Source organism: Cherax quadricarinatus, chromosome 90 (assembly GCF_038502225.1).
Source record: "Cherax quadricarinatus isolate ZL_2023a chromosome 90, ASM3850222v1, whole genome shotgun sequence".
NCBI lineage: Eukaryota > Metazoa > Arthropoda > Malacostraca > Decapoda > Parastacidae > Cherax > Cherax quadricarinatus.
In genome coordinates, this window is record NC_091381.1 from 11,650,919 (window position 1) to 11,677,899 (window position 26,981).

A 26,981-nucleotide genomic window follows, 5' to 3' on the forward strand; every position below is an offset into this window, starting at 1 on the left:
TTTATAGAGGAACCAGAAGTTCCATTCATACGTAGCGAACATTTTGAAGTGAAGTCCAGAGAAAATTCGTTGTATGCGAACGAAACCATGTGATTGTGTAAAAAAAATCGTCTATTTTCCTGAGTTATTTTATAACTACTTGTCAGCTGTTGCCAAAATTTCACATAAAAACGAAGTAATATAGATATGTCTAGTCGACAGGTAAGAGCAAACTAAAATTGTTTTGTGCAAATCTGGGAATATTAATTGAATAAGCAATAATTAAGAGATGGTCCACAAGTAAATAATATACACACACAAACACACTTTATATATATATATATATATATATATATATATATATATATATATATATATATATATATATATATATATATATATATATATATATGGTTAACAATTCGCAAACAGGCGAAATTATTTACAAACATTGTCTGTACGTCCACATCAGGACTCGAACCTGCTAATCCTGTATCAGAGTCCACAGTACTTTACCACGAAGCTAGACCCGTCAAGCTCCGTGGTAAAGTACTGTGGATTCTGATACAGAGTTAACAGGTTCGAGTCCTGCTGTGGACGTAGAGACAGTGTTTATATATATATATATATATATATATATATATATATATATATATATATATATATATATATATATATATATATATATATATATATATATAATATATAAAAAAATAAAATATATAAATATATAAATATATATATATATATATATATAATATATAAAAAAATAACAAAACATATATATATATATATATATATATATATATATATATATATATATATATATATATATATATATATATATATATATATATATATGTCGTGCCTAATAGGTAAAACTGGTCAATTAGCAAGAACTCATTTCAAATTAAGGTCTTCCTAATATTATCTGTTATATGTTTAAAGATATTTTTTTCACTGATGTTAATGTAAAAATTAATGATTACTAATTAAAAATTATTATTTCATTGTGTTTGTTCATTATTAAATTATTGTAAACGTATCTAAAATATATTTAGTTAGATTAAGCTAAAATAAATTGCGCTTGTTATAATAAGGTTAGGTAAGTTTTCTAAGGTTCTTTTGGTACAATATTATTTTTTACATTAACGTAAATGAAAAAATATATTTTTAAACGTATAAGAATTTTTTTGGGAAAAAACTTAATTTTAAATAAATTCGTCTTAACTGAGAAGTTTTCCCTCTTCGGCACTCCATATATATATATATATATATATATATATATATATATATATATATATATATATATATATATATATATATATATATATATATATATATATATATATATATATATATATATATATATATACAGTACATTGTGTATTTTAATTATAATCTTTATCTGCTTCCTACAAGCTGGTTATATAAGAACAGGTGACTTTCCCTTTAAGTTTTTGAGTGTTTAAGTGACTTACTGTTTGTCTGAGAAAGAGGGCGAGAGAAGACCAGACACGAAGTAGAACATAGAAGGATAAACGTTGCGGAGGATAAGCAAGATCACTGAGTAACCATTGTTCCAAGCTTACCACAATAAGCAGCATATTCACGACTAGCTAACTTGTGAACTGCTTTCTGAAATTTGAACAAAATAAATTTAGGCTGTTATGGGCCCCGTACGTTAGGCCCATCTTGGAGTATGTTCCTCCTGCATGGAAGTTACACCTGGTCAAGTTCACAAACTAAAGTTGATCCTGGGAGTTTTAAAGTTATTTGCGCCATACCTAAAGGGATGAAATACAAGAAAAAAAACATGGAAATCAAACTAAATCATTAGAAAAGAGGAGAATCAAGGAGAACTTGATCAGGACATAAAGAAAATTCATGAGCTTTGATATAGTGGATAAGAAAATACTATTTGAGATACGTGAAGGATATTGGTTATATAGACGGATGGTGCAGATGAGCGACTGGAATGTTAGATATTACTTTTTAGTTTTAAGGTAGTGAGTAAGTGACCGCAACAGATAGGATGATGAAGGTAAATTCTACATTGTTTCAAGAGTAGATATGATCAGATCATGTAGACCAAAGGTTAGTTAATCCGGCCTAATAAGATTTGAGAGTTTGAGTAGCAGCTACGTATCGACCAAGCAAAGACAAATATATGGGTACAACCCAGTTGGTTTACAGAAGGTCTAATGGATAAGAGAATACCTAATGACAGGGAGACAAAGAGTGATTGTCCGGGAAGAGTTGTCAGAATGGACAAGTGTAACAAGAGGAATTCCATAACATTCGACAATGGGATTGGTTGAACATGTCAATGACATGCCAGAAGAGACACAATCAGGTGTATTTCTACTAGTAAATCTTGTGAAATTTATAAGAAAACTAATAAAATATCAGGACAAGGGAAGGCTACAAATGAACTTGGTCAAACCAAGTACGATTTGATAAACACGATAAAAGTTTTCAAAGGAAAAGATGGAATGAAAAAGATATGTGAATACACATTCCCATGTGTAGAGGTGAGTTAAAGACAATGTATCAGCCACACGGCGGTTAGCAAAAGATGGGTCTTACATACATACAACTTATACAACTTATAACCTTGAGTAAATAATCAGGAGGTTAAGAGTACTTATCACACAGTCACTCAAACAGTACACATAATTAACAACACATGTCTAGTACATATAGCAAACAACACTGTACATGGTTCGATCTTCAAGAGGGGTGCTACAATGCTGAGCAATTGAGCCAGGGAATTACAAGAAATTTCCAGCTCCTTGGATCAAACGTGATTACTTTCCACATCTCAAGCGCTTTATGACCCCTATAATTTTAGCACTTCCCCCTAAAAATAATGATGATAATGTATATACTTAGATTATAGGATTATAAACACAGATCTATAAAGAGTGAGGAACCACCTGTTCAGAAATTTGAAAGACCGGTAAAAGAGCTGTTTATATTCTTTCCTCGAGCAGAGGCCAAAATAAATTCTGGTCTGAGTCAGAGGTCGAAATATATTCTGATTTCATTCAGAAATCAAAATATATTCTGGCGTTAGTCAGGGGTCAAAATACATTCTAATTTCTGAAATCAAAATATCCAGATCTCCTTTACCTGTGTCACAAGCGGGTGTACAAGTGCAAGTGGTTGGTGAGTTATTATGAGTGTACAACATGCATATATGCGGTTATATAAAGAATTCACTGTTAAGCATTGTGCAGATATCTTCCGCACCAACTGACGAGCATAATTACTAAAAAGCTCACGTTTCCAAGTCGTAGGATTGCACTCACAATTATTATTGTTATATTCGCGGAAAAACACTAAACACATATGGGTCCACAGATTTTGGGAAATTGAAGGAAATTTCGCTTAAAAAAAGAATGAAGAAAGTTGCTCTAATACCTTACAGCAAGAGTCCTAAAAGTATCAAGTTATGCACCATACAGTCGAGATCTCTCGATAAACTTCTTGCTTTCTCAGTGTCAGCATAAAATATCAGAGACTGTTTAGGATTTCCTACCCTTCACAGATGTAAATATACGTTGGTGACAGTGTCTTTTTCCAAGAAACTGGTGCTACCCTTTCCCTCCTCGGATGACACCTGATTGTTTTCCATCCCCAGGTGCTGTATGACCCGTACGCGTTAAGCGATTCCTTATATAAAAATACTAATGATTTTAACAGGGTTCCCCAAGCACTGAGGATACTTCTAGACACACACTTCTCACTCACACTTGTCCCTCACACGGCACTCTCTTCCCTCATACTGCGTTCTCGGAGTGATCGCAGATGCATGCGGGAGGACAGATCACAGGAGGGTCAGGTCGGGCGGACTGGTGTGGGAGTGTAGACAGGTCATGGCCGGGATGAAGACAGTTTTCACAACCATGGCAGCCACAACCGTCAAACCATGAGGGAGAAATTATGTAAAATCAAAGGACACGTAGATATAATCCCTTATTTTACAAATGGGTAGTTGAGCCTAGCTCCGGTACACCAGAGGATGCTGGCGGTATAACACTTGCAAGCAACCGCTGCACTAGCGGTTGCTTAATCACGTGTAACTAGCGTCATTACGACTGCGGAAGCTTAACCACGACTGTATAACAATGGTACGCCAGTGGATGTTTAATCACTAATACTCAGCAGTAGTATGCCAGCTGTTGCTTAATCGCTGATCATAACATTATTTGACAAATATTCACGTCAAGAGACACTTTCTTGTATCCAGAGGTATAAAGCAGCAGCAGCGCCAGCTGATGACAGTGTGTGGCAAGCTGGAGGAGGGACGATGAGTGGGGGCACCGGTGTACTCATGCGGTCCTGCAATAATAAACATAACATTTGGTTAGTAAATAGTTTGACCAGAAATGTTGGCTGAAATGAAGTTACTGAAGAGTTTTGCATTAGTATTTGTGAAGAAAATTCTCCAGAAAGGGGGCTGTCAGCCCTCTCAGTCCCTTTCAGCCCCCTGAGTTACTTGAGGGACTCAACCTTCCAGAAGGGATGATAGCCTCTCTTGATTCCACATGATCAGTAATTGATTCCATACGCGGCTACCAGCGTCATAAGTCACGCCACCTCTGCAGAGTAGTGTTTGTGTAATACGAGTGACAGTGAAATATAAAAAATGACTCTACCATAGCAAGAAAATTGCAGGAAAACCCTGCACCACTTTACCTACAATGTGGGGAATAAGATGAACTGTTGTCTATACCTAGGTAATAAGAAATCTATCATTTGTAGTGAATACTGTGACGAAGTTAAGCGAGGAGGGAAATCACGCTGAAGTCAGCATTTTAGGGCCCGCCCTGAGACGAAGTGCGCAGGAGGGCTCAGATTAACGTCAGGAGACGAACGGGAAACGTGTGTCGTGTGGGTATTGCCCTAAACAAAGGAACAATAGCGTTCGCGGTAGAACTATTACACAGTGAATTGCGATCTTCCTGTTGTGAAATTACCACGAAAACCATGGACAAATCTTGAAGAACAGTATAGTCTTCCGCTCCTATCAAGTCGCCTATATCTATTGTAAATGGTGCTGTCAACACCATAGCCTAAAAAATACTGCAGTAGTCAGGCAGATACAAGGTGATTAAGGCTGTCCTAAACACGGCAGTTATGGGTGGGCCATTGAGCCTAACCAAGTAAGTGAAAATCTATTCAGCATTAGGTTACCAGTGTCAGAAATGCTGAAATATACACTCCTTTGAGTGGGGAAGCTAAATATCTTTGGTAATATTCTCTACAGTATCCCAGGTCTTTATGTGAGTCAACGGGAATAGGGATAAGAGTATTGATGCAATGCACACAAACACACACAGCAAGCAAGCACGCACGCACGCACACACAAACAAACACATACACTGGTTTAAAATGACACGTGAGCAAACAGTAGGACATGCTGATTAGTAAACATTTCGGTTCTGGGACCTTGATCATCTCTAAAACACATAGATGAAAATGACTAACTATATATATATATATATATATATATATATATATATATATATATATATATATATATATATATATATATATATATATATATATATATGTGTGTGTGTGTGTGTGTATTTTGTTTATTAATAAATGTTCATATAGAATAAAAAATATATAGGGGGTGGTAGAAGAAAATATTCAAACAGCTCCGGGGAGAACCTTGAGTTTTCTCTGAGGTACGTTTATTGTCTTCTCTGAGGATGAGGGTCCCCATTCCAGCTATAGAGGTGGTACTTCCCTATATATATATATATATATTTATATATATATACATATATATATATATATATATATATATATATATATATATATATATATATTTCAACAAGTTAGCCGTCTCCCACCGAGGCAGGGTGACCCAAAAAAGAAAGAAAATCCCCAAAAAGAAAATACTTTCATCATCATTCAACACTTTCACCACACTCACACATTATCACTGCTTTTGCAGAGGTGCTCAGAATACAACAGCTTAGAAGCATATACGTATAAAGATACACAACATATCCCTCCAAACTGCCAATATCCCAAACCCCTCCTTTAAAGTGCAGGCATTGTACTTCCCATTTCCAGGACTCAAGTTCGACTATATAAAAATAACCGGTTTCCCTGAATCCCTTCACTAAATATTACCCTGCTCACACTCCAACAGATCGTCAGGTCCCAAGTATCATTCGCCTCCATTCACTCCTATCTAACACGCTCATGCACGCTTGCTGGAAGTCCAAGCCCCTAGCCCACAAAACCTCCTTTACCCCCTCTTTCCAACCCTTTCGAGGACGACCCCTACCCCTCCTTCCTTCCCCTATAGATTTATATGCTTTCCATGTCATTCTACTTTGATCCATTCTCTCTAAATGACCAAACCACCTTAACAACCCCTCTTCTGCCCTCTGACTAATGCTTTTATTAACTCCACACCTTCTCCTAATTTCCATACTCCGAATTTTCTGCATAATATTTACACCACACATTGCCCTTAGACAGGACATCTCCACTGCCTCCAACCGTCTCCTCGTTGCTGCATTTACCACCCAAGCTTCACACCCATATAAGAGTGTTGGTACTACTATACTTTCACACATTCCCTTCTTTGCCTCCATAGATAACGTTTTTTGACTCTACATATACCTCAACGCACCACTCACCTTTTTTCCCTCATCAATTCTATGATTAACCTCATCCTTCATAAATCCATCCGCCGACACGTCAACTCCCAAGTATCTGAAAACATTCACTTTTTCCATACTCCTCCTCCCCAATTTGATATCCAATTTTTCTTTATCTAAATCATTTGATACCCTCATCACCTTACTCTTTTCTATGTTCACTTTCAACTTTCTACCTTTACACACATTCTCAAACTCATCCACTAACCTTTGCAATTTTTCTTTAGAATCTCCCATAAGCACAGTATCATCAGCAAAAAGTAACTGTGTCAATTCCCATTTTGAATTTGATTCCCCATAATTTAATCCCACCCCTCTCCCGAACACCCTAGCATTTACTTCTTTTACAACCCCATCTATAAATATATTAAACAACCATGGTGACATTACACATCCCTGTCTAAGACCTACTTTTACCGGGAAGTATTCTCCCTCTCTTCTACACACCCTAACCTGAGCCTCACTATCCTCATAAAAGCTCTTTACAGCAATTAGTAACTTACCACTTATTCCATATACTTGCAACATCTGCCACATTGCTTCTCTATCCACCCTATCATATGCCTTTTCTAAATCCATAAATGCAATAAAAACTTCCCTACCTTTATCTAAATACTGTTCACATACATGCTTCAATGTAAACACTTGATCTACACATCCCCTACCCACTCTGAAGCCTCCCTGCTCATCCGCAATCCTACATTCAGTCTTACCTCTAATTCTTTCAATTATAACCCTACCGTATACTTTTCCTGGTATACTCAGTAAACTTATCCCTCTATAATTTTTACAATCTCTTTTGTCCCCTTTCCCTTTATATAAAGGGACTATACATGCTCTCCGCCAATCCCTAGGTACCTTCCCCTCTTTCATACATTTATTAAACAAAAATACCAACCACTCCAACACTATATCCCCTCCCTGCTTTTAACATTTCTGTCATGATCCCATCAGTTCCAGCTGCTTTACCCCCTTTCATTCTACGTAATGCCTCACGTACCTCCACCACACTTACATTCTGCTCTTCTTCATTCCTAAAAGATGGTATACCTCCCTGGGCAGTGCATGAAATTACCGCCTCCCTTTCTTCCTCAACATTTAAAAGTTCCTCAAAATATTCTCGCCATCTACCTAATACCTCCCTCTCCCCATCTACTAACTCCCCTACTCTGTTTTTAACTGACAAATCCATACTTTCCCTAGGCTTTCTTCACTTGTTTAACTCACTCCAAATTTTTTTCTTATTTTCATTAAATATATATATATATATATATATATATATATATATATATATATATATATATATCTATATATATATATATATATATATATATATATATATATATATATTTAGGTAGTATATATATATATATATATATATATATATATATATATATATATATATATATATATATATATATATATATATATATATATATATATATATATATATATATATATATATATTTAATGAAAATAAGAAAAAAAATTTGGAGTGAGTTAAACAAGTGAAGAAAGCCTAGGGAAAGTATGGATTTGTCAGTTAAAAACAGAGTATATATATATATATATATATATATATATATATATATATATATATATATATTTAGGTAGTAGGTTGGTAGACAGCAACCACCCAGGGAAGTACTACCGTCCTGCCAGATGACTGTGAAACAAAAACCTGTAACTGTTTTGCATGATGGTAGGATTGCTGGTTTCTTTTTCTGTCTCATAAACACGCTAAGATAACAGGGATATCTTGCTACTCCTACTTACACTTTGGTCACACTTCACAGACACGCACATGCATATATATATATACATACATCTAGGTTTTTCTCCTTTTTCTAAATAGCTCTTGTTCTTTTTTATTTCTTCTATTGTCCATGGGGAAGTGGAAAAGAATCTTTCCTCCGTAAGCCATGCGTGTCGTATGAGGCGACTAAAATGCCGGGAGCAATGGGCTAGTAACCCCTTCTCCTGTATACAATTACTAAAAAAGAGAAGAAGAAAAACTTTATAAAACTGGGTTGCTTAAATGTGCGTGGATGTAGTGCGGATGACAAGAAACAGATGATTGCTGATGTTATGAATGAAAAGAAGTTGGATGTCCTGGCCCTAAGCGAAACAAAGCTGAAGGGGGTAGGAGAGTTTCAGTGGGGGGAAATAAATGGGATTAAATCTGGAGTATCTGAGAGAGTTAGAGCAAAGGAAGGGGTAGCAGTAATGTTAAATGATCAGTTATGGAAGGAGAAAAGAGAATATGAATGTGTAAATTCAAGAATTATGTGGATTAAAGTAAAGGTTGGATGCGAGAAGTGGGTCATAATAAGCGTGTATGCACCTGGAGAAGAGAGGAATGCAGAGGAGAGAGAGAGATTTTGGGAGATGTTAAGTGAATGTATAGGAGCCTTTGAACCAAGTGAGAGAGTAATTGTGGTAGGGGACTTGAATGCTAAAGTAGGAGAAACTTTTAGAGAGGGTGTGGTAGGTAAGTTTGGGGTGCCAGGTGTAAATGATAATGGGAGCCCTTTGATTGAACTTTGTATAGAAAGGGGTTTAGTTATAGGTAATACATATTTTAAGAAAAAGAGGATAAATAAGTATACACGATATGATGTAGGGCGAAATGACAGTAGTTTGTTGGATTATGTATTGGTAGATAAAAGACTGTTGAGTAGACTTCAGGATGTACATGTTTATAGAGGGGCCACAGATATATCAGATCACTTTCTAGTTGTAGCTACACTGAGAGTAAAAGGTAGATGGGATACAAGGAGAATAGAAGCATCAGGGAAGAGAGAGGTGAAGGTTTATAAACTAAAAGAGGAGGCAGTTAGGGTAAGATATAAACAGCTATTGGAGGATAGATGGGCTAATGAGAGCATAGGCAATGGGGTCGAAGAGGTATGGGGTAGGTTTAAAAATGTAGTGTTAGAGTGTTCAGCAGAAGTTTGTGGTTACAGGAAAGTGGGTGCAGGAGGGAAGAGGAGCGATTGGTGGAATGATGATGTAAAGAGAGTAGTAAGGGAGAAAAAGTTAGCATATGAGAAGTTTTTACAAAGTAGAAGTGATGCAAGGAGGGAAGAGTATATGGAGAAAAAGAGAGAAGTTAAGAGAGTGGTGAAGCAATGTAAAAAGAGAGCAAATGAGAGAGTGGGTGAGATGTTATCAACAAATTTTGTTGAAAATAAGAAAAAGTTTTGGAGTGAGATCAACAAGTTAAGAAAGCCTAGAGAACAAATGGATTTGTCAGTTAAAAATAGGAGAGGAGAGTTATTAAATGGAGAGTTAGAGGTATTGGGAAGATGGAAGGAATATTTTGAGGAATTGTTAAATGTTGATGAAGATAGGGAAGCTGTGATTTCGTGTATAGGGCAAGGAGGAATAACATCTTGTAGGAGTGAGGAAGAGCCAGTTGTGAGTGTGGGGGAAGTTCGTGAGGCAGTAGGTAAAATGAAAGGGGGTAAGGCAGCCGGGATTGATGGGATAAAGATAGAAATGTTAAAAGCAGGTGGGGATATAGTTTTGGAGTGGTTGGTGCAATTATTTAATAAATGTATGGAAGAAGGTAAGGTACCTAGGGATTGGCAGAGAGCATGCATAGTTCCTTTGTATAAAGGCAAAGGGGATAAAAGAGAGTGCAAAAATTATAGGGGGATAAGTCTGTTGAGTGTACCTGGTAAAGTGTATGGTAGAGTTATAATTGAAAGAATTAAGAGTAAGACGGAGAATAGGATAGCAGATGAACAAGGAGGCTTTAGGAAAGGTAGGGGGTGTGTGGACCAGGTGTTTACAGTGAAACATATAAGTGAACAGTATTTAGATAAGGCTAAAGAGGTCTTTGTGGCATTTATGGATTTGGAAAAGGCGTATGACAGGGTGGATAGGGGGGCAATGTGGCAGATGTTGCAAGTGTATGGTGTAGGAGGTAGGTTACTGAAAGCAGTGAAGAGTTTTTACGAGGATAGTGAGGCTCAAGTTAGAGTATGTAGGAAAGAGGGAAATTTTTTCCCAGTAAAAGTAGGCCTTAGACAAGGATGTGTGATGTCACCGTGGTTGTTTAATATATTTATAGATGGGGTTGTAAGAGAAGTAAATGCGAGGGTCTTGGCAAGAGGCGTGGAGTTAAAAGATAAAGAATCACACACAAAGTGGGAGTTGTCACAGCTGCTCTTTGCTGATGACACTGTGCTCTTGGGAGATTCTGAAGAGAAGTTGCAGAGATTGGTGGATGAATTTGGTAGGGTGTGCAAAAGAAGAAAATTAAAGGTGAATACAGGAAAGAGTAAGGTTATGAGGATAACAAAAAGATTAGGTGATGAAAGATTGAATATCAGATTGGAGGGAGAGAGTATGGAGGAGGTGAACGTATTCAGATATTTGGGAGTGGACGTGTCAGCAGATGGGTCTATGAAAGATGAGGTGAATCATAGAATTGATGAGGGAAAAAGAGTGAGTGGTGCACTTAGGAGTCTGTGGAGACAAAGAACTTTGTCCTTGGAGGCAAAGAGGGGAATGTATGAGAGTATAGTTTTACCAAACGCTCTTATATGGGTGTGAAGCGTGGGTGATGAATGTTGCAGCGAGGAGAAGGCTGGAGGCAGTGGAGATGTCATGTCTGAGGGCAATGTGTGGTGTGAATATAATGCAGAGAATTCGTAGTTTGGAAGTTAGGAGGAGGTGCGGGATTACCAAAACTGTTGTCCAGAGGGCTGAGGAAGGGTTGTTGAGGTGGTTCGGACATGTAGAGAGAATGGAGCGAAACAGAATGACTTCAAGAGTGTATCAGTCTGTAGTGGAAGGAAGGCGGGGTAGGGGTCGGCCTAGGAAGGGTTGGAGGGAGGGGGTAAAGGAGGTTTTGTGTGCGAGGGGCTTGGACTTCCAGCAGGCATGCGTGAGCGTGTTTGATAGGAGTGAATGGAGACAAATGGTTTTTAATACTTGACGTGCTGTTGGAGTGTGAGCAAAGTAACATTTATGAAGGGATTCAGGGAAACCGGCAGGCCGGACTTGAGTCCTGGAGATGGGAAGTACAGTGCCTGCACTCTGAAGGAGGGGTGTTAATGTTGCAGTTTAAAAACTGTAGTGTAAAGCACCCTTCTGGCAAGACAGTGATGGAGTGAATGATGGTGAAAGTTTTTCTTTTTCGGGCCACCCTGCCTTGGTGGGAATCGGCCGGTGTGATAATAAAATAAAATATATATATGCAATAAGATCACAGTAAACAGGTGATTTCAAAATATGCAAAACAAACACTCTGAAAGAATAGAGAAATTCCAAGCGCTTTCGTGACTACTCACATTATCAAGGAACTATGAAAGTGAAGCATCCAAGGAAGCTATATAAGGGGTCCGGCCAGCACCTCACTATCAGATCCCACAACGGTTAAACACGTGACGCGCGGCGAGCCAACTTGGATAGGTCCTTTGCACAACTCACCCCCAAGCTATTCTACCCAAGAAAATTTAAAAATTATTTGTCCAGTGTATTATTAAATTCTTCCCAAATTCTATTAATTATAAATGGATCTAATTTATATAAACCAAAGGAAATATTCATATTATTGTCAAAACTGCTTTTTATGAAACAAGATTCAATTATATTCCTGTCGACCATGGACTTGCTAGATACTACTTTCTCAACTTTTTGAAAATCAATTGGATGGTTAAAATCTCTTACATGAATAAATAGAGCATTGGAATCTTGTCCAGTTCTAATGTTATATTTATGTTGTTTTAATCTTAGTTCGAGATTTTTACCAGTTTGACCGTAATAAACTTTATCGCAAATTTTACAAGGAATCTTATAGACACATCCATCAGCATTTTGGGGGGAATTCTTTATCAAAAGTTTTTTTACTGTATCAAGATTTTTGAATACAACTTTAATATTAAAAGTCTTAAGAAGAGAAGGCATATCAACCAAGTTTTCATGGTAAGGGAGAACCAACATATTTTTAGTTGAATAAGGCTGGTTGCCCCTTTTTGGATTATAAAAAGTGTTTCTAGCAACTTTAAAAGATTTATCAATTACATTTCTTGGGTATTTTAAATCATTACCTATTTCATAAATTTTGGATATTTCCTCATCTATGAACTCAGGACTACAAATTCGTAAAGCTCTCAAAAACATTGATGAGAAAACAAACAGTTTGACTCTATCTTGATGCGAGGAATAATAGTGGACATAGGAACAGTTATTTGTAGGTTTTCTGTAAATTTTAAATTTGAATTCATTATTACCCTTAATAATTAAAACATCTAGAAAAGGCAATGAGTTATTTTCTTCAAACTCAACAGTAAAGTTTATAGAATGGGCTAAGCTATTTAACTTTCCCTGAAAATGGTGTATATCTACATTTTTGGGCATAAGACACAAAATATCATCAACATATCTGAACCATTTAGCTCTATTAGGGAGGATTGTGTTAAGCAACCTTGTTTCAAAAAATTCCATGTATAGGTTACCAAGAACAGGCGAAAGAGGATTTCCTATTGCCATACCAAACTTCTGAGTGTAAAACTTATCATTAAATACAAATTTTGCATCAACAATGCAAAGTTTAATAAGTTTAATGATAGTAGGAACTGGCAATGGTAAATCATAGTTAACGAGTTCTTCAGATAAGAAACTTAATAAATCATCAACAGGAACTTTCGTAAACAAGGAAGTAACATCAAAAGTAACCATGTTAAAATCATTTAAGTCAGTCAAGGAGCTTAATTTATCAACCAAGTCTATGTTGTTTTTAACATTAAAGTTAGAAATTTTGCCAACAATGGGGCTCAAAATATCAACAAGCCTTTTGGATAATTTATATGAAACTGACCCTATGGAGCTAATAATTGGTCTGACTGGATTCCCTGGTTTGTGTGTTTTTATTAGTCCATACATGTAAGGTAAAGATGGATTAGTGGAAGTAAATTGTTTGACTAATTCATCTTTGCCTTCCAGTAGAAGTTTTATTGTTTTATTGAAATTGCTGTTAACGGTTTCTAGGGGATTTTTCCTAAGTTTAGAATAGGTTTAAGTATCATCTAAGAGATTATTCATTTTTTCTTGGTAATCATTTTCTTTCATAATTACGATTGCATTTATTTTGTCTGCTTTAGTAAGGCACAATTTTTTATTGTTATTAAGTGTATCATAAGACTTAAAGAATCTTTGAGGGCAATTGGGAATGTTTGGTTTTAACATAGAGCTATTTACCATTCCTTTACTAATATTAATTTCATCAGAGGATAAGTCAGAAAATTTCATCTCTTAGATGAAACCTATTCTAAACTTAGGAAAAATCCCCTAGAAACCGTTAACAGCAATTTCAATAAAACAATAAAACTTCTACTGAAAGGCAAAGATGAATTAGTCAAACAATTTACTTCCACTAATCCATCTTTACCTTACATGTATGGACTAATAAAAACACACAAACCAGGGAATCCAGTCAGACCAATTATTAGCTCCATAGGGTCAGTTTCATATAAATTATCCAAATGGCTTGTTGATATTTTGAGCCCCATTGTTGGCAAAATTTCTAACTTTATTGTTAAAAACAACATAGACTTGGTTGATAAATTAAGCTCCTTGACTGACTTAAATGATTTTAACATGGTTAGTTTTGATGTTACTTCCTTGTTTACGAAAGTTCCTGTTGATGATTTATTAAGTTTCTTATCTGAAGAACTAGTTAACTATGATTTACCATTGCCAGTTCCTACTATCATTAAACTTATTAAACTTTGCATTGTTGATGCAAAATTTGTATTTAATAAGTTTTACACTCAGAAGTTTGGTATGGCAATGGGAAATCCTCTTTCACCTGTTCTTAGTAACCTATACATGGAATTTTTTGAAACAAGGTTGCTTAACACAATCCTCCCTAATAGAGCTAAATGGTTCAGATATGTTGATGATATTTTGTGTCTTATGCCCAAAAATGTAGATATACACCATTTTCTTGGAAAATTAAATAGCTTAGCCCATTCTATAAACTTTACTGTTGAGTTTGAAGAAAATAACTCATTGCCTTTTCTAGATGTTTTAATTATTAAGGGTAATAATGAATTCAAATTTAAAATTTACAGAAAACCTAAAAAAAACTGTTTTTTTGTCCACTATTATTCCTCGCATCAAGATAGAGTCAAACTGTCTGTTTTCTCATCAATGTTTTTGAGAGCTTTACGAATTTGTAGTCCTGAGTTCAAAGATGAGGAAATATCCAAAATTTATGAAATAGGTAATGATTTAAAATACCCAAGAAATGTAATTGATAAATCTTTTAAAGTTGCTAGAAACACTTTTTATAATCCAAAAAGGGGCAACCAGCCTTATTCAACTAAAAATATGTTGGTTCTCCCTTACCATGAAAACTTGGTTGATATGCCTTCTCTTCTTAAGACTTTTAATATTAAAGTTGTATTAAAAAATCTTGATACAGTAAAAAAACTTTTGATAAAGAATTCCCCCCAAAATGCTGATGGATGTGTCTATAAGATTCCTTGTAAAATTTGCGATAAAGTTTATTACGGTCAAACTGGTAAAAATCTCGAACTAAGATTAAAACAACATAAATATAACATTAGAACTGGACAAGATTCCAATGCTCTATTTATTCATGTAAGAGATTTTAACCATCCAATTGATTTTCAAAAAGTTGAGAAAGTAGTATCTAGCAAGTCCATGGTCGACAGGAATATAATTGAATCTTGTTTCATAAAAAGCAGTTTTGACAATAATATGAATATTTCCTTTGGTTTATATAAATTAGATCCATTTATAATTAATAGAATTTGGGAAGAATTTAATAATACACTGGACAAATAATTTTTAAATTTTCTTGGGTAGAATAGCTTGGGGGTGAGTTGTGCAAAGGACCTATCCAAGTTGGCTCGCCGCGCGTCACGTGTTTAACCGTTGTGGGATCTGATAGTGAGGTGCTGGCCGGACCCCTTATATAGCTTCCTCTATTCTTTCAGAGTGGTTGTTTTGCATATACATATAAGTAGTGTAGTTTTCTACAGGGGGGTCTCTTCCGGTTTGGGCCTTCTACAGGGAGGTCTCCTCCGGTATAGGGCCTTCCACTGGGAGGTCTCTTCCGGTTTGGGCCTTCCACTGAGCGGTGTATCCGGTCTAGGACCAGCAGCTGGAGGGTCACCTTTTTCACACCTAGGTGTTACTTCCGGTTTTGACCATGACCTCGCCCTCGAGACTACCTCACCCTTGACCCCCCAACCAATACCCCCACCCCCACGACCCCCGCCTTGCGACCCCGCCGTCGCGCCGCGCCCCGCGCACCCCGCGCGCCCCGCCCCGCCGCCCCGCGCGCCCGCGCACCCGCGCGCCCCGCCCCGCCGCCCCGCGCGCCCCGCGCGCCCCGCCCCACCCCGCGCGCCCGCCCGCGCCCCTTCGCGCCTTCTGCTGCGCCTTCTGCAGCGTCGTCCGGATCGCCCCCGCGCCTCGAATTTTTTTTTTCTTATGATCTCCTCGGATCAAGTTTTTAAGGTTCCCCCTCTCACTTTCACCCCCATCCCAAAATTTCTCGATATTACAAGTTTTTGCATTCCCCCCTATGGGGGTTTTCGAAATTCTCCATCTCCTTGGATCAAGTTTTTGGATTCCCCCCTATGGGGTTTTCGAAATTCTCCAATTCCTCGGATCAAGTTTTTTGGAATCCCCCCCTCTGGGGGTAAGCATGCTTACTACAGGTCTAAAAGTTTCCTCTCATTAAGTCAAATGAACTAAAAGTTTCCCCTTATTATTTTAAAATGACCTAAAAGTTTCCTCTCATTAAGTTAAATGAACTAAAAGTTTCCTCTCATTAAGTTAAATGAACTAAAAGTTTCCTCTCATTAAGTTAAATGAACTAAAAAAGCGTTTACTCGGTGGTCAGTATTCCACTCATTAAGTTAAATGAACTAAAAAGGACCACGCGCACACAGGTTGAATCTTGTCTACCCTTTTAGTTAATAAGGGGACATAGCAGTGACGTCACGCGCACAGGCTGAATCATGTCGACCCTTTTTTAGTTCATTCAAGTTAATAAGGGGACACAGCAGTGACGTCACGCGCACAGGCTGAATCATGTCGACCCTTTCAGTTCATTCAAGTTAATAAGGGGATATAGTACCTACATCATAGGGAAAACATTTTCATCATCATCAGAAAGACACATTTCAGGATAACACTAATACACAATATTTTTTTTTTTCATTATTTATTATACAGCCATTACATTTCTGGTAATACAAACAAATACAATTTCATTGAAAAAAGCTACAATTCATTGACTAAAATCAACGTAGAGTAATTTTTCTTCTCTTGTAGAATTTCTGTGCATTTTGTTCAGGGTCGTCGTCTTCTTCCTCATCTGTTATACAATAAACTTCTGGGGGGGAAGCTGGTGGATAATAAATGGGGGAATCCTCATCCATACATGAAGTAGGTTGGGAATTTGTCATAAAATATTCCATCTCGCTCCATACGCATTTATCGCAATAACAACTACTAACACATTCTCCACTCATATGAGACTGGGGAGAAGGGTCGATCTCGGCGTGGGTAGGAGTTACAATATCCTGGATAAAAGCGTTAACATCAACCACCTGAGTAAGAGGCACAGTCTCAACAACCACATGAGGTCGGGGAGAAGTCTCGTTGGTAGGAGGGGTAGCAACAGCATCTCCATATGGATGGGTAGGAGGCTGGGTGGATCTCGCTCCTAACATTCCCATCAACTCGCAAATCATTTTCTCCTGTCGGATTTGATTTGCGCGAATAAGTTCCAACAACCGCATTATATTCGCATCTGGCAAAGAAAAAAAATTCTCGATTAGAAGAAGAATAAGGCATATCTTTAATTGCATTAAAAAGTTTTATTGGTTAATACATTACACTTCTAAAATCATTTATGTGTAAAAAAAAAAGATTTTTTCAATATTAGAACAAGATAATGAACAAAAATCACTTACCATTTACCGCAGGTGGATTATTCCGACATACACAGGGATGCAGTCTTCTCTCCTCCTCGCAGACACCTCCAACGGAGTACTGAATTGGATTCATCCTTGACCCAACTTGAATGACAGTAGATGCAAAGAGTGACCCAGCACGGGCATTTATAGCAGCGTTATGACCTTTCGCCCCGCCTCTAACCTTTCGCCCCGCCTCTAAACGCCTCTACCCCACCGTATTATAATTCCAATATTTTACACAGATTTTCATAATTCCACGTTGAATTATTAGCAAATACACTTGAACATGAGGGTATATTGAAATGCTCATATGCATATTTCATTATAAATTGGTCATTCTTTAATTTATTTCTACCAAAATCTTTAAACAAATATGGTATAATTTTCTTTACACTATAATTTGTTAACTTATACACAAAATATATAGCATATAAGCCGCACACCAATGATTTTTCATGTTGAATCCTCTGATTAATACCGTACATGAAATTTCTCTTGTATATAATTTTCTCATATATATTTGTATAATGTTTTAAATCCACCCCGAAACTATCTAAATATATTAATATGTATTTGTTCACATATATACTAATCCAATGACCCATATTTTCATCTTGATCGTTCAATATATTAATGATGAAAATTACCGGCTTATCTTTTATCCTCATAATAACTTCATTTATATTATTTGCGGCAAAACATCCCAAATACGAGGCGTATCTTCCCGTATGATGTTTCAAGGCAATATTTATTTCTTCACAATTCATGATCTATACTCGCGTATGCACTATCACTGTTCTATTTTCATTTATATTTAAAATCGCATTAGTTTCACCAAACATCAGACAAATTCTATTCTCATCTTTCGGTTTACCAAATGTCATATCTATTCTCAAATTACCATTCTTCTCGACAGATATAGCATTCTTAACCTGTTCACTTCTCAGATCAACACCTAATATAGTTCTGCCTTGGAGAAAACTCTTATATGTAATCAGATGATCAGTCTCCAAACCCAGAGATTTCAAGGTAGCGTAATATAACCTACTCGCGTGGGTAGGGAACTTACAGTCAATATTAAGAATCATTTCTGAATTAATTGTAACCCCGAAATGATTCAAATCTTCATGTTGAAAATATAATGGATTAAAATTATATCCTCCATCATATGTCTTCATATCAACTAATATAATAAATATCTTATCGGGTATGACTTGTCCCCAAGGATTATCTGCGATCAATTGTGTTTGATTAGATGCCAGAATATATGATTTAAATAATGTCTTCTTGAACAGATATTCACACCCCTGCGGGTTTGCCCTCATGCTTGAATTCAATGCAATTAATGCATTCGTATACGGAATAACTTTATCGATCCATAATTTAATGGAATTAATATTATATTTATATGTTTTTCCGCTTAATGGAGTCATAATTGCCCATGCGGGTGAATGCATTTCAAGTCTCAATCGACATTCGACACTATCCAGGATATATTCGTGAAAACTACTCACATCCAGCATCAAAGGGAAACAAGTATTCACTTCATTCGTTAATTTACCTTCGTCTTTCTTAATATCATCTAAATCAGCTGTTGTAATAGTACTACTTGCTGTGTCTTTATTACGAAAGAATGCTATTCTTCCCAATGTATCTAATTTTGATGGGGATAAATGCTTAAGCAGTTTAATATAACCCGTATATGAATAAAATGGATTCGATTCTATAAGTTGTTCATTGAGATACAAACACACAGATTTGAATATTGTCTGACTTATAGAGTTCACAAATATGACCTTATCATCGTCTCCCAGTGCACTCCCATCCTCATTTGTTATATTTATGTTCATTTCCAAGGCCAGACTCGTTAAATCTAAAAAATGACCTTCTGAACTTTGTATTCTAAATTCGAGAAATTTATCAGATCCCTGATTTACTGGTAATACTTCACAGGTGCGTCTAGCTGCTATTGAGGATTCAATAATGGTATGTCCTGGTAATTTTGGGAATCCATCAGTTATGGAATGAGAATAAGTGGGGACGGGGGCGTTGAGTCCCCCCGGTGTAACGTATAGAGCACCAGCCGACATACTAACAATATGACAGTTAACAATAAACTAAAATTAATTAAATATTCCAGTTTCTTTTATTATTAAATTTCAATCGTTTCAAACCAATCTTTCTACTTCCTCCGGATAATAACTTCTGTCCGACACCCTTCAATGTTTCTACGCCTCTATTTCTCGCAGAATTTTTCAATGCAATACCATTATTAACATCGTTCAACACATTTTGCCCGTATTGTAATACTCCCGGAGCAAAGGTATTCAATAAGAATGGTAATGCTTTTCTGGCCATCCCACCGAGAAATGACAATAATCCTCCGCCCCTCCCTCTAGCTTTATATAATATAATATCATCTAAACCTCCCCCTTTCACCCTCGAAGTATCAAAGAGTTTCAGGAATGATTCCACTGAAGGAGGAGAGAAACTGGTTCTCATCTTGACGGTTCCTTCAATATTAACTCAACTTGATCATTCACTCTCGTTTTATAGGTCTTAAATGTAGTACACATACAGTAGAACACTTGTCATTATATTGAATTAACCTTCCTTTCTGATCAGCGAGCTTAATACTCACTTGATCAATTATCTTTTTATTAAGTGGTTTATACATTGTGGGGTCATAATTAGATCTTAATGTATTAATATCAACTACTCCCAAAAGAGATACCAACTGATCGCCAAAATTAATGGGATCAATCAAATCACTATATATTAACATATAATTAATACCTGATTCAGGATCGGGTGGGTTTACCGCCTTCACACCAGACTCATTAAAAATAATCTCTTTTTTATTGGTAAAGACATACAAAATTTCATTACCTAAGAACCCTAGCATATCGCTTCCTTCTTTATCAAATTCCAACCCCACATAACCACTGGTAATATCAGAAGGTAGTATAATTTTTTTTTTTCAAGTTAATAACCACTCTGTTTATTCCTGGATGATATGTGAACACAATTGAGTTTTTGGGGATGATAATACCCGTTGTATGTTTAACTGCTATTAAGAGATTTGCATTAATATCCTCATTTATTGCCTCTAAAATCCTTGCCATATCACCTCCAATAATTTTGCTCATATCAATTTTATGCATATATTTATTTACTGTAGATTTCTCATATGTAATACATATCTTCAAATTCTTTTGCGGTATATAATGCGTCTTGGGGTAAATTATATTTTTCAGAGCAACCTCATAATCAATTTTATTATCTAATATAATGGGGTCATATAATTTATTAATGAAAGCCGAAGGTGTATTGGCGGGAAATAAATCGAGACTTGAATCGCTACACACGTATAGAAGACGTTCAGCCATCTCCACACTCTTATAACACACACTAAATAAAAACATAACTTGACAGAGTTTATATACTCACCTAATATGTTATCCACGATGTTTCTCTCCTTACACCGCCTCCTTTATGTAATAATTGTTTTCTCACTTTTGTATTCCTCACAAAATCAAAATGTATACCTGATATATTTAATAAATGCTTTATTTCTGTTAAGTAATCAGAATCGATTCTTCTCGCTGATTTCACATTATTTTCTGATAAAACATTTAATATTTCAATAATATTACGTCCAGTAATGGGGGTAAGAAGGTCACCATTCTCATCCCAACTCACCAAAGGATTTCTTTGCAATAATACCAACATTGATTTCACATATTCTATATTTCTCGCACTCACTCTTATGTGCATGAATCTTGACAAATCTGGGGTTTTCTGAGGTTTCACCGAGGTGAGAGCAGGTGGGTTGACCTGCCTAGCGGGAGTAGTCTTAAACTTGCGTTTAACACCACGCTTCAAGCATGCACCACCACCACCTCCTTCCAAATTCTCATCACCCTCCGATTTTACTAACTCGAGAGGTTTCCGATTCATAACTGAAGTTGGTACAAGATAAAATTCTTTCATGATTTATTAAACAATCTCGAAATAATATTTACTGCTAGAGGTAATATAATGCCAAGAAGATTTCCACCTCTGATACTCAGCAAATATTTCTTTTTACGCTGAAAACCGATTTTCTTACAAGCTAATGATTTAATCTCGTTCTTGTACTTTTTAAATATTTTAGGGTCTAATGGTATTTTATTCTTAATCAAATTCTTGAAAATCTCACTGATACAACTTATGTGTGTTTTCTTAAACTGTTGTAATAAACTCTTCCGATGATTGCGTGGGAGACTATTAAGTAATGTAATTAATTCTTTAAATTTTTCTAATAATGATTTTTTCATTGTACCTTCAACAAATCTCCTTCTTTGACCCACGAATTAAAAGTGGAATCATAACCTTTATAAGATACCAAATAATGCGTAATTCCACCAATTTTTTTTCGTTTCAATACTCTGTCGATAATATATTCTGGAGGTGGTATGACTGGGGTCAATTCTTCGCGATAAAATATTCCTTTAATCTTTTCACCTTTCAAATCTTTCAAATGATATGTTGTTATAGGTTGAGAATTATTAATTCTATATATTTTAAATATTTCCTCTGTATTTTGTGTGTGAAACCCTCGGTTAAACGCGGATGATCTGCTAAGAGTCACTCTTGTTGTGTCTCCAACAGCCAATTTCTTACTGATTCGTTTCTTATTGGATCTTCCATTTTTATAATTTATCCGAAACTGATTCCTTATATCATTCAATGACGTAATACCATGGACTTGCAATGGGGTTTTACCGCCAATCCCCGAGTGCGGAGATGAATTATACGCATCTACTAATTCATTTAACACTTTTGAATAATTAAATGTATTGGCACTTGTCATATACTTGTATAATTTACGTTTCAGCGTTTGCAAGCCTCTCTCTGCAATGGAAGCTTTTGTTTCTTTCGAAAATACATGATATAACTTTATATGCTTACTCTGGAGATAATTCTGTACCTGTTTATTTAGAAACTCCCTGCCTTTATCTGTAAATAATCTCGATATATTCTTCGCCTTTTCATTCTCCAATATGTTTTGTAATGCATGTAAAGTGGTCGGTCCGTCTTTCTTTTTCATGAGTACTGCTTGTAAATATCTTGAAAAAACATCGATACACACGAGAATGTATTTATATCCATCATTATATCTGGATAATTTAGACATATCACCCAAATCACAGGTTAATATCACTCTGGGTTTAGGAGCAATTATTTTCCTACGAGGAAACTTCTTAGGTTTAAGAACGTATAAAGTATATGATCTTTCTGAATTTAAGAAATTTCTGACCTCTTTCAAGGTTATGGACGGATCAATCTTTTTTACAGCTGTATATAAACTGTTTACACCAGAGAATGACCCAGCAGATCCAGGATCTCTATAAACCTTTTCAATTAATTTTGCTCGCTCCATTGGTATACAATTTCGTAGGAATCCTGCCGTAACACATTGGTTCGCAACTGTAATGCTTCTGGTGTATTTAATGCAAGGTCTATGAATAAATAACCAAAGGGTGATCGTTTTATAGCAGATTTATATATATTTACAAATTCCTTATTTTTTCCGAACACTTGTCGCCCCAGAATCTCTACTTGTCCAAGATCCCTCATTTTAAATAAAGCAAAATGCGTGGCGTTTAAAGCCATGGTACGACTATATCGTCCTCCGTGAAATATATTTTGAGTAATCAGAATAATGCTTATATTATGATGTCTACCTTTAGTAAAACATTCGAGAATAATTTCACTGTTACCTGCTTTTAAAAATAGATCATCAACAATAATTATTGTATTTTCATCAGGTGATGCAATGACATTCTGCGGGTCGATAATATCGTTACTTAATGTTAATTTATGAGTTATCTCTGAATCTTGTTCTAAGGGATGTGATGTCACCCCACATATTATAATGTTATGAAATTTCTCGTGGTATAACTTTATTAATTTTGATGTGAAATAAGATTTGCCACTATTCGAATAACCGGCAATGATAATCCTTGATGGATAACGAAATATATCAACGTCATCAGATGTGTATGTTGTCAAGTTCAACATCTTCCCCTTATTATTTTAAAATGATCTAAAAGCTTCCTCTCTTTAAGTTGAATGAACTAAAAAGGGTGTTTACCATAGAGAGGCGTCTTGTACACTGTAAGTCTTAATGGGTTTTCAAGATATATAATACTTTTAGTTCAATAAGGGGACGCAGTTAATGTGGAGCAGGACTGCCTCACCAAAATTAGTTGCTTTAGGGTGACGATTGACCCAGGTGTTTCAGTAAGGATATACTGGTATTATATTCTATCTTGGATGTTACCCGCATTTCATGGCGCCTGTCTGTCCTGAGTTGACGCAGGTGTTATGTTCTACCTTGGGTGTGAACCGCATTACATGGCGCCTGTCTGTCCTGAGTTGACCCAGGTGTTCATGATTATCTTTTATCTACCTTAGGTGTGAACCGCATTACACCATGTGTTGAGGTGACCCACAATGAGTCTCTCAGAGTGAGGACAGTGCTTCCATCCGTGACTGAGCTCATCTTCCCCATATTATTTTAAAATGAACTAAAAGTTTCCTCTCATTAAGTTAAAGGACCTCATCTTCCAACGCTGAACCGCACAACATGCTGTCTGTCTGACCTGTGTTGACCCAGGTGTTCATGATTATCTTAAATCTACCTTAGGTGTGAACCGCATTATACCGTGGTGTCGGGAGGAGGGGGCGGCCTATATAAGCTCAATGAGACACTCAGAGCGAGGACAGTGCTTCCATCCATCATCCGTGACTGACCTCATCTTCCCCCCCACAGTATTCCTCTCATTTAAGTTAAAGGACCTCATCTTCCAACGCTGAACCGCACAACATGGAGAAAGGTAAGTTATACTTAGAAAATTCTTGTTTTTGCATGTTTAATTTTTGTTGAAGCATACGAGTGAAATTTGGGTTAATTTTTGTTGAAGCATACGAGTGAAATTTGGGTTAATTTTTGTTGAAGCATACGAGTGAAATTTGGGTTAGTGCGTTAATAAGTGAAATTTTTAATGGGTTAAATAAGTGAATTGGTGAAGAGGAGATTGTTAGAAAATTCTTGTTTTTTTTTTACATGTTTAATTTTTGTTGAAGCATACGAGTGAAATGTTTACTGGGTTAGTGCGTTAATAAGTGAAATTCTTAACAGGGGATAGCATATATTCGAAATACTTGGAAGCATTGGTGAAGAGAAGATTATCGATTAGAAAGCAGCGTTCGTTGGTAATCGAGAAAGGCGGTGTACAACGCAATGAAAGGTTATTGCAATTGGATAATGAGTGGGCACGTGTAGATGCTTTATGGAAGAAGGCTATAGAAACAGGTATGTAACCAATTGTGATCTTTTGTTGTGCTAGTCACTCGAGAAAAGATTTTTTTTGTTCTATTCATTGAAATCTTAATATTTTGGGTTATGAATTGGATGTGCTTGTTTTTCCTCTGTTCATTGAAATCTTAATATTTTTTTTGGGTTATGAATTGGATGTGCTTTTTTTTTTTCCTCTGTTCATTGAAATCTTAATATTTTTTTGGGTTATGAATTGGATGTGCTTTTTTCCTCTGCAGGAAATACACCTGGTAGTAATGTCGCACAGCTTGGTGGTGAGAGTGCTAGTGTTGGTACCTCACAATGCGGAGGTGCGGGTACTTCTGCCCCCATTAATGATGATGAGAGAGCAACTACCTCGCATGACGTGTCTGACACGCATAATAGTGAAGATGAGAGCCCAGAAGTTATTACATATATCCAGAATTTTAGAGGTAGACATACAGTGAGGAAATATAGTGTTCCTTCATCTTATAACAGAGAGTTAAGAATGTATTTACATGTTTATAGGGATTATTTTATAGAACAGATGCGAGATATGTATGATAGATCGCCTCTAGCAATGTCGCTCAGAATCCACCCAATTATAGTTATAAGGACATTACGTCAAAACATATCGGGTGATGATCAAAATGGGCAATTTGTGATAAATTTAGCGTTTGAGTTAGTAAGTGAAGAGGAAATCTCTGAAGTATTTGATCGATGGGTGGGAACGATATTAGAAAGATACGAGTCAGAGTTGCAAGATCAGGAAGGATCTGGTTGGATCATAGATCAAATCGAATCTTTCAGTATCGAATATGTTAAAGTAGAATTCAGAGTACAAGTGGGATCATATGTGGCATATCCCGAGAAACTGCGAGGGAAGAAATATGTATTTAATCCAGAGATTAATGATGGGTTATGTGTACTGCGTGCTTTTGCCGCCTATCAATGTCATAAAAAGAATATGACTTAAGAAATCGTAATGACACGATTGCAAATAAACCATACCCCCGGCCGGGATTGAACCCGCGGTCATAGAGTCTCAAAACTCCAGCCCGTCGCGCTAGCCACTAGACCAGCCAGCCACAATAAGATTCATCCAACTAGGTATATTTCTACACCATAGGAAAGTTAGCACAGGCACCTCTGTGACCACAAATGCAAGTTTTTACAGACGAATCTCCAGCTAGCGTGGCCGTGGCGAACTCTAGCTCAAGTCCCTTCACTGCCGTCGGGCTGGAGTTTTGAGACTCTATGACCGCGGGTTCAATCCCGGCCGGGGGTATGGTTTATTTGCAATCGTGTCATTACGATTTCTTAAGTCATGTTGACGGCAGTGAAGGGACTTGAGCTAGAGTTCGCCACGGCCACGCTAGCTGGAGATTCGTCTGTAAAAACTTGCATTTGTGGTCACAGAGGTGCCTGTGCTAACTTTCCTATGGTGTAGAAATATACCTAGTTGGATGAATCTTATTGTGGCTGGCTGGTCTAGTGGCTAGCGCGACGGGCTGGAGTTTTGAGACTCTATGACCGCGGGTTCAATCCCGGCCGGGGGTATGGTTTATTTGCAATCGTGTCATTACGATTTCTTAAGTCATGTTGACGGCAGTGAAGGGACTTGAGCTAGAGTTCGCCACGGCCACGCTAGCTGGAGATTCGTCTGTAAAAACTTGCATTTGTGGTCACAGAGGTGCCTGTGCTAACTTTCCTATGGTGTAGAAATATACCTAGTTGGATGAATCTTATTGTGGCTGGCTGGTCTAGTGGCTAGCGCGACGGGCTGGAGTTTTGAGACTCTATGACCGCGGGTTCAATCCCGGCCGGGGGTATGGTTTATTTGCAATCGTGTCATTACGATTTCTTAAGTCATGTTGACGGCAGTGAAGGGACTTGAGCTAGAGTTCGCCACGGCCACGCTAGCTGGAGATTCGTCTGTAAAAACTTGCATTTGTGGTCACAGAGGTGCCTGTGCTAACTTTCCTATGG

At 36.7% G+C, this 26,981-nt stretch overlaps 2 protein-coding genes across 2 annotated transcripts in view; one reads left to right on the top strand and one right to left on the bottom strand.

Annotated features, from left to right (window-relative positions):
- Positions 1 to 1,373: 1,373 nt before the first annotated feature.
- Positions 1,374 to 26,981, bottom strand: part of LOC128693278 (uncharacterized) — a 586,781-nt gene continuing 561,173 nt past the window's right edge. The window contains exon 18 of the mRNA XM_070104248.1: positions 1,374 to 4,326. The gene's annotated coding sequence lies outside the window, so the exon portion shown is untranslated. The remainder of the gene's footprint in view (positions 4,327 to 26,981) is intronic.
- LOC138855337 (uncharacterized) lies at positions 24,397 to 25,968 on the top strand. Its single transcript, XM_070104247.1, has 3 exons — positions 24,397 to 24,528; positions 24,834 to 25,007; positions 25,250 to 25,968. Exons 1-3 carry the CDS (start codon positions 24,519 to 24,521, stop codon positions 25,966 to 25,968), a joined length of 903 nt encoding a protein of 300 aa, XP_069960348.1. The 5' UTR covers positions 24,397 to 24,518.

Excerpts from the sequence above, each read along its gene's own strand:
- LOC138855337 (XM_070104247.1), top strand. Across the intron at positions 25,008-25,249 it reads GAAGAAGGCTATAGAAACAG|GAAATACACCTGGTAGTAAT; the intron begins GTATGTAACCAA and ends TTTCCTCTGCAG.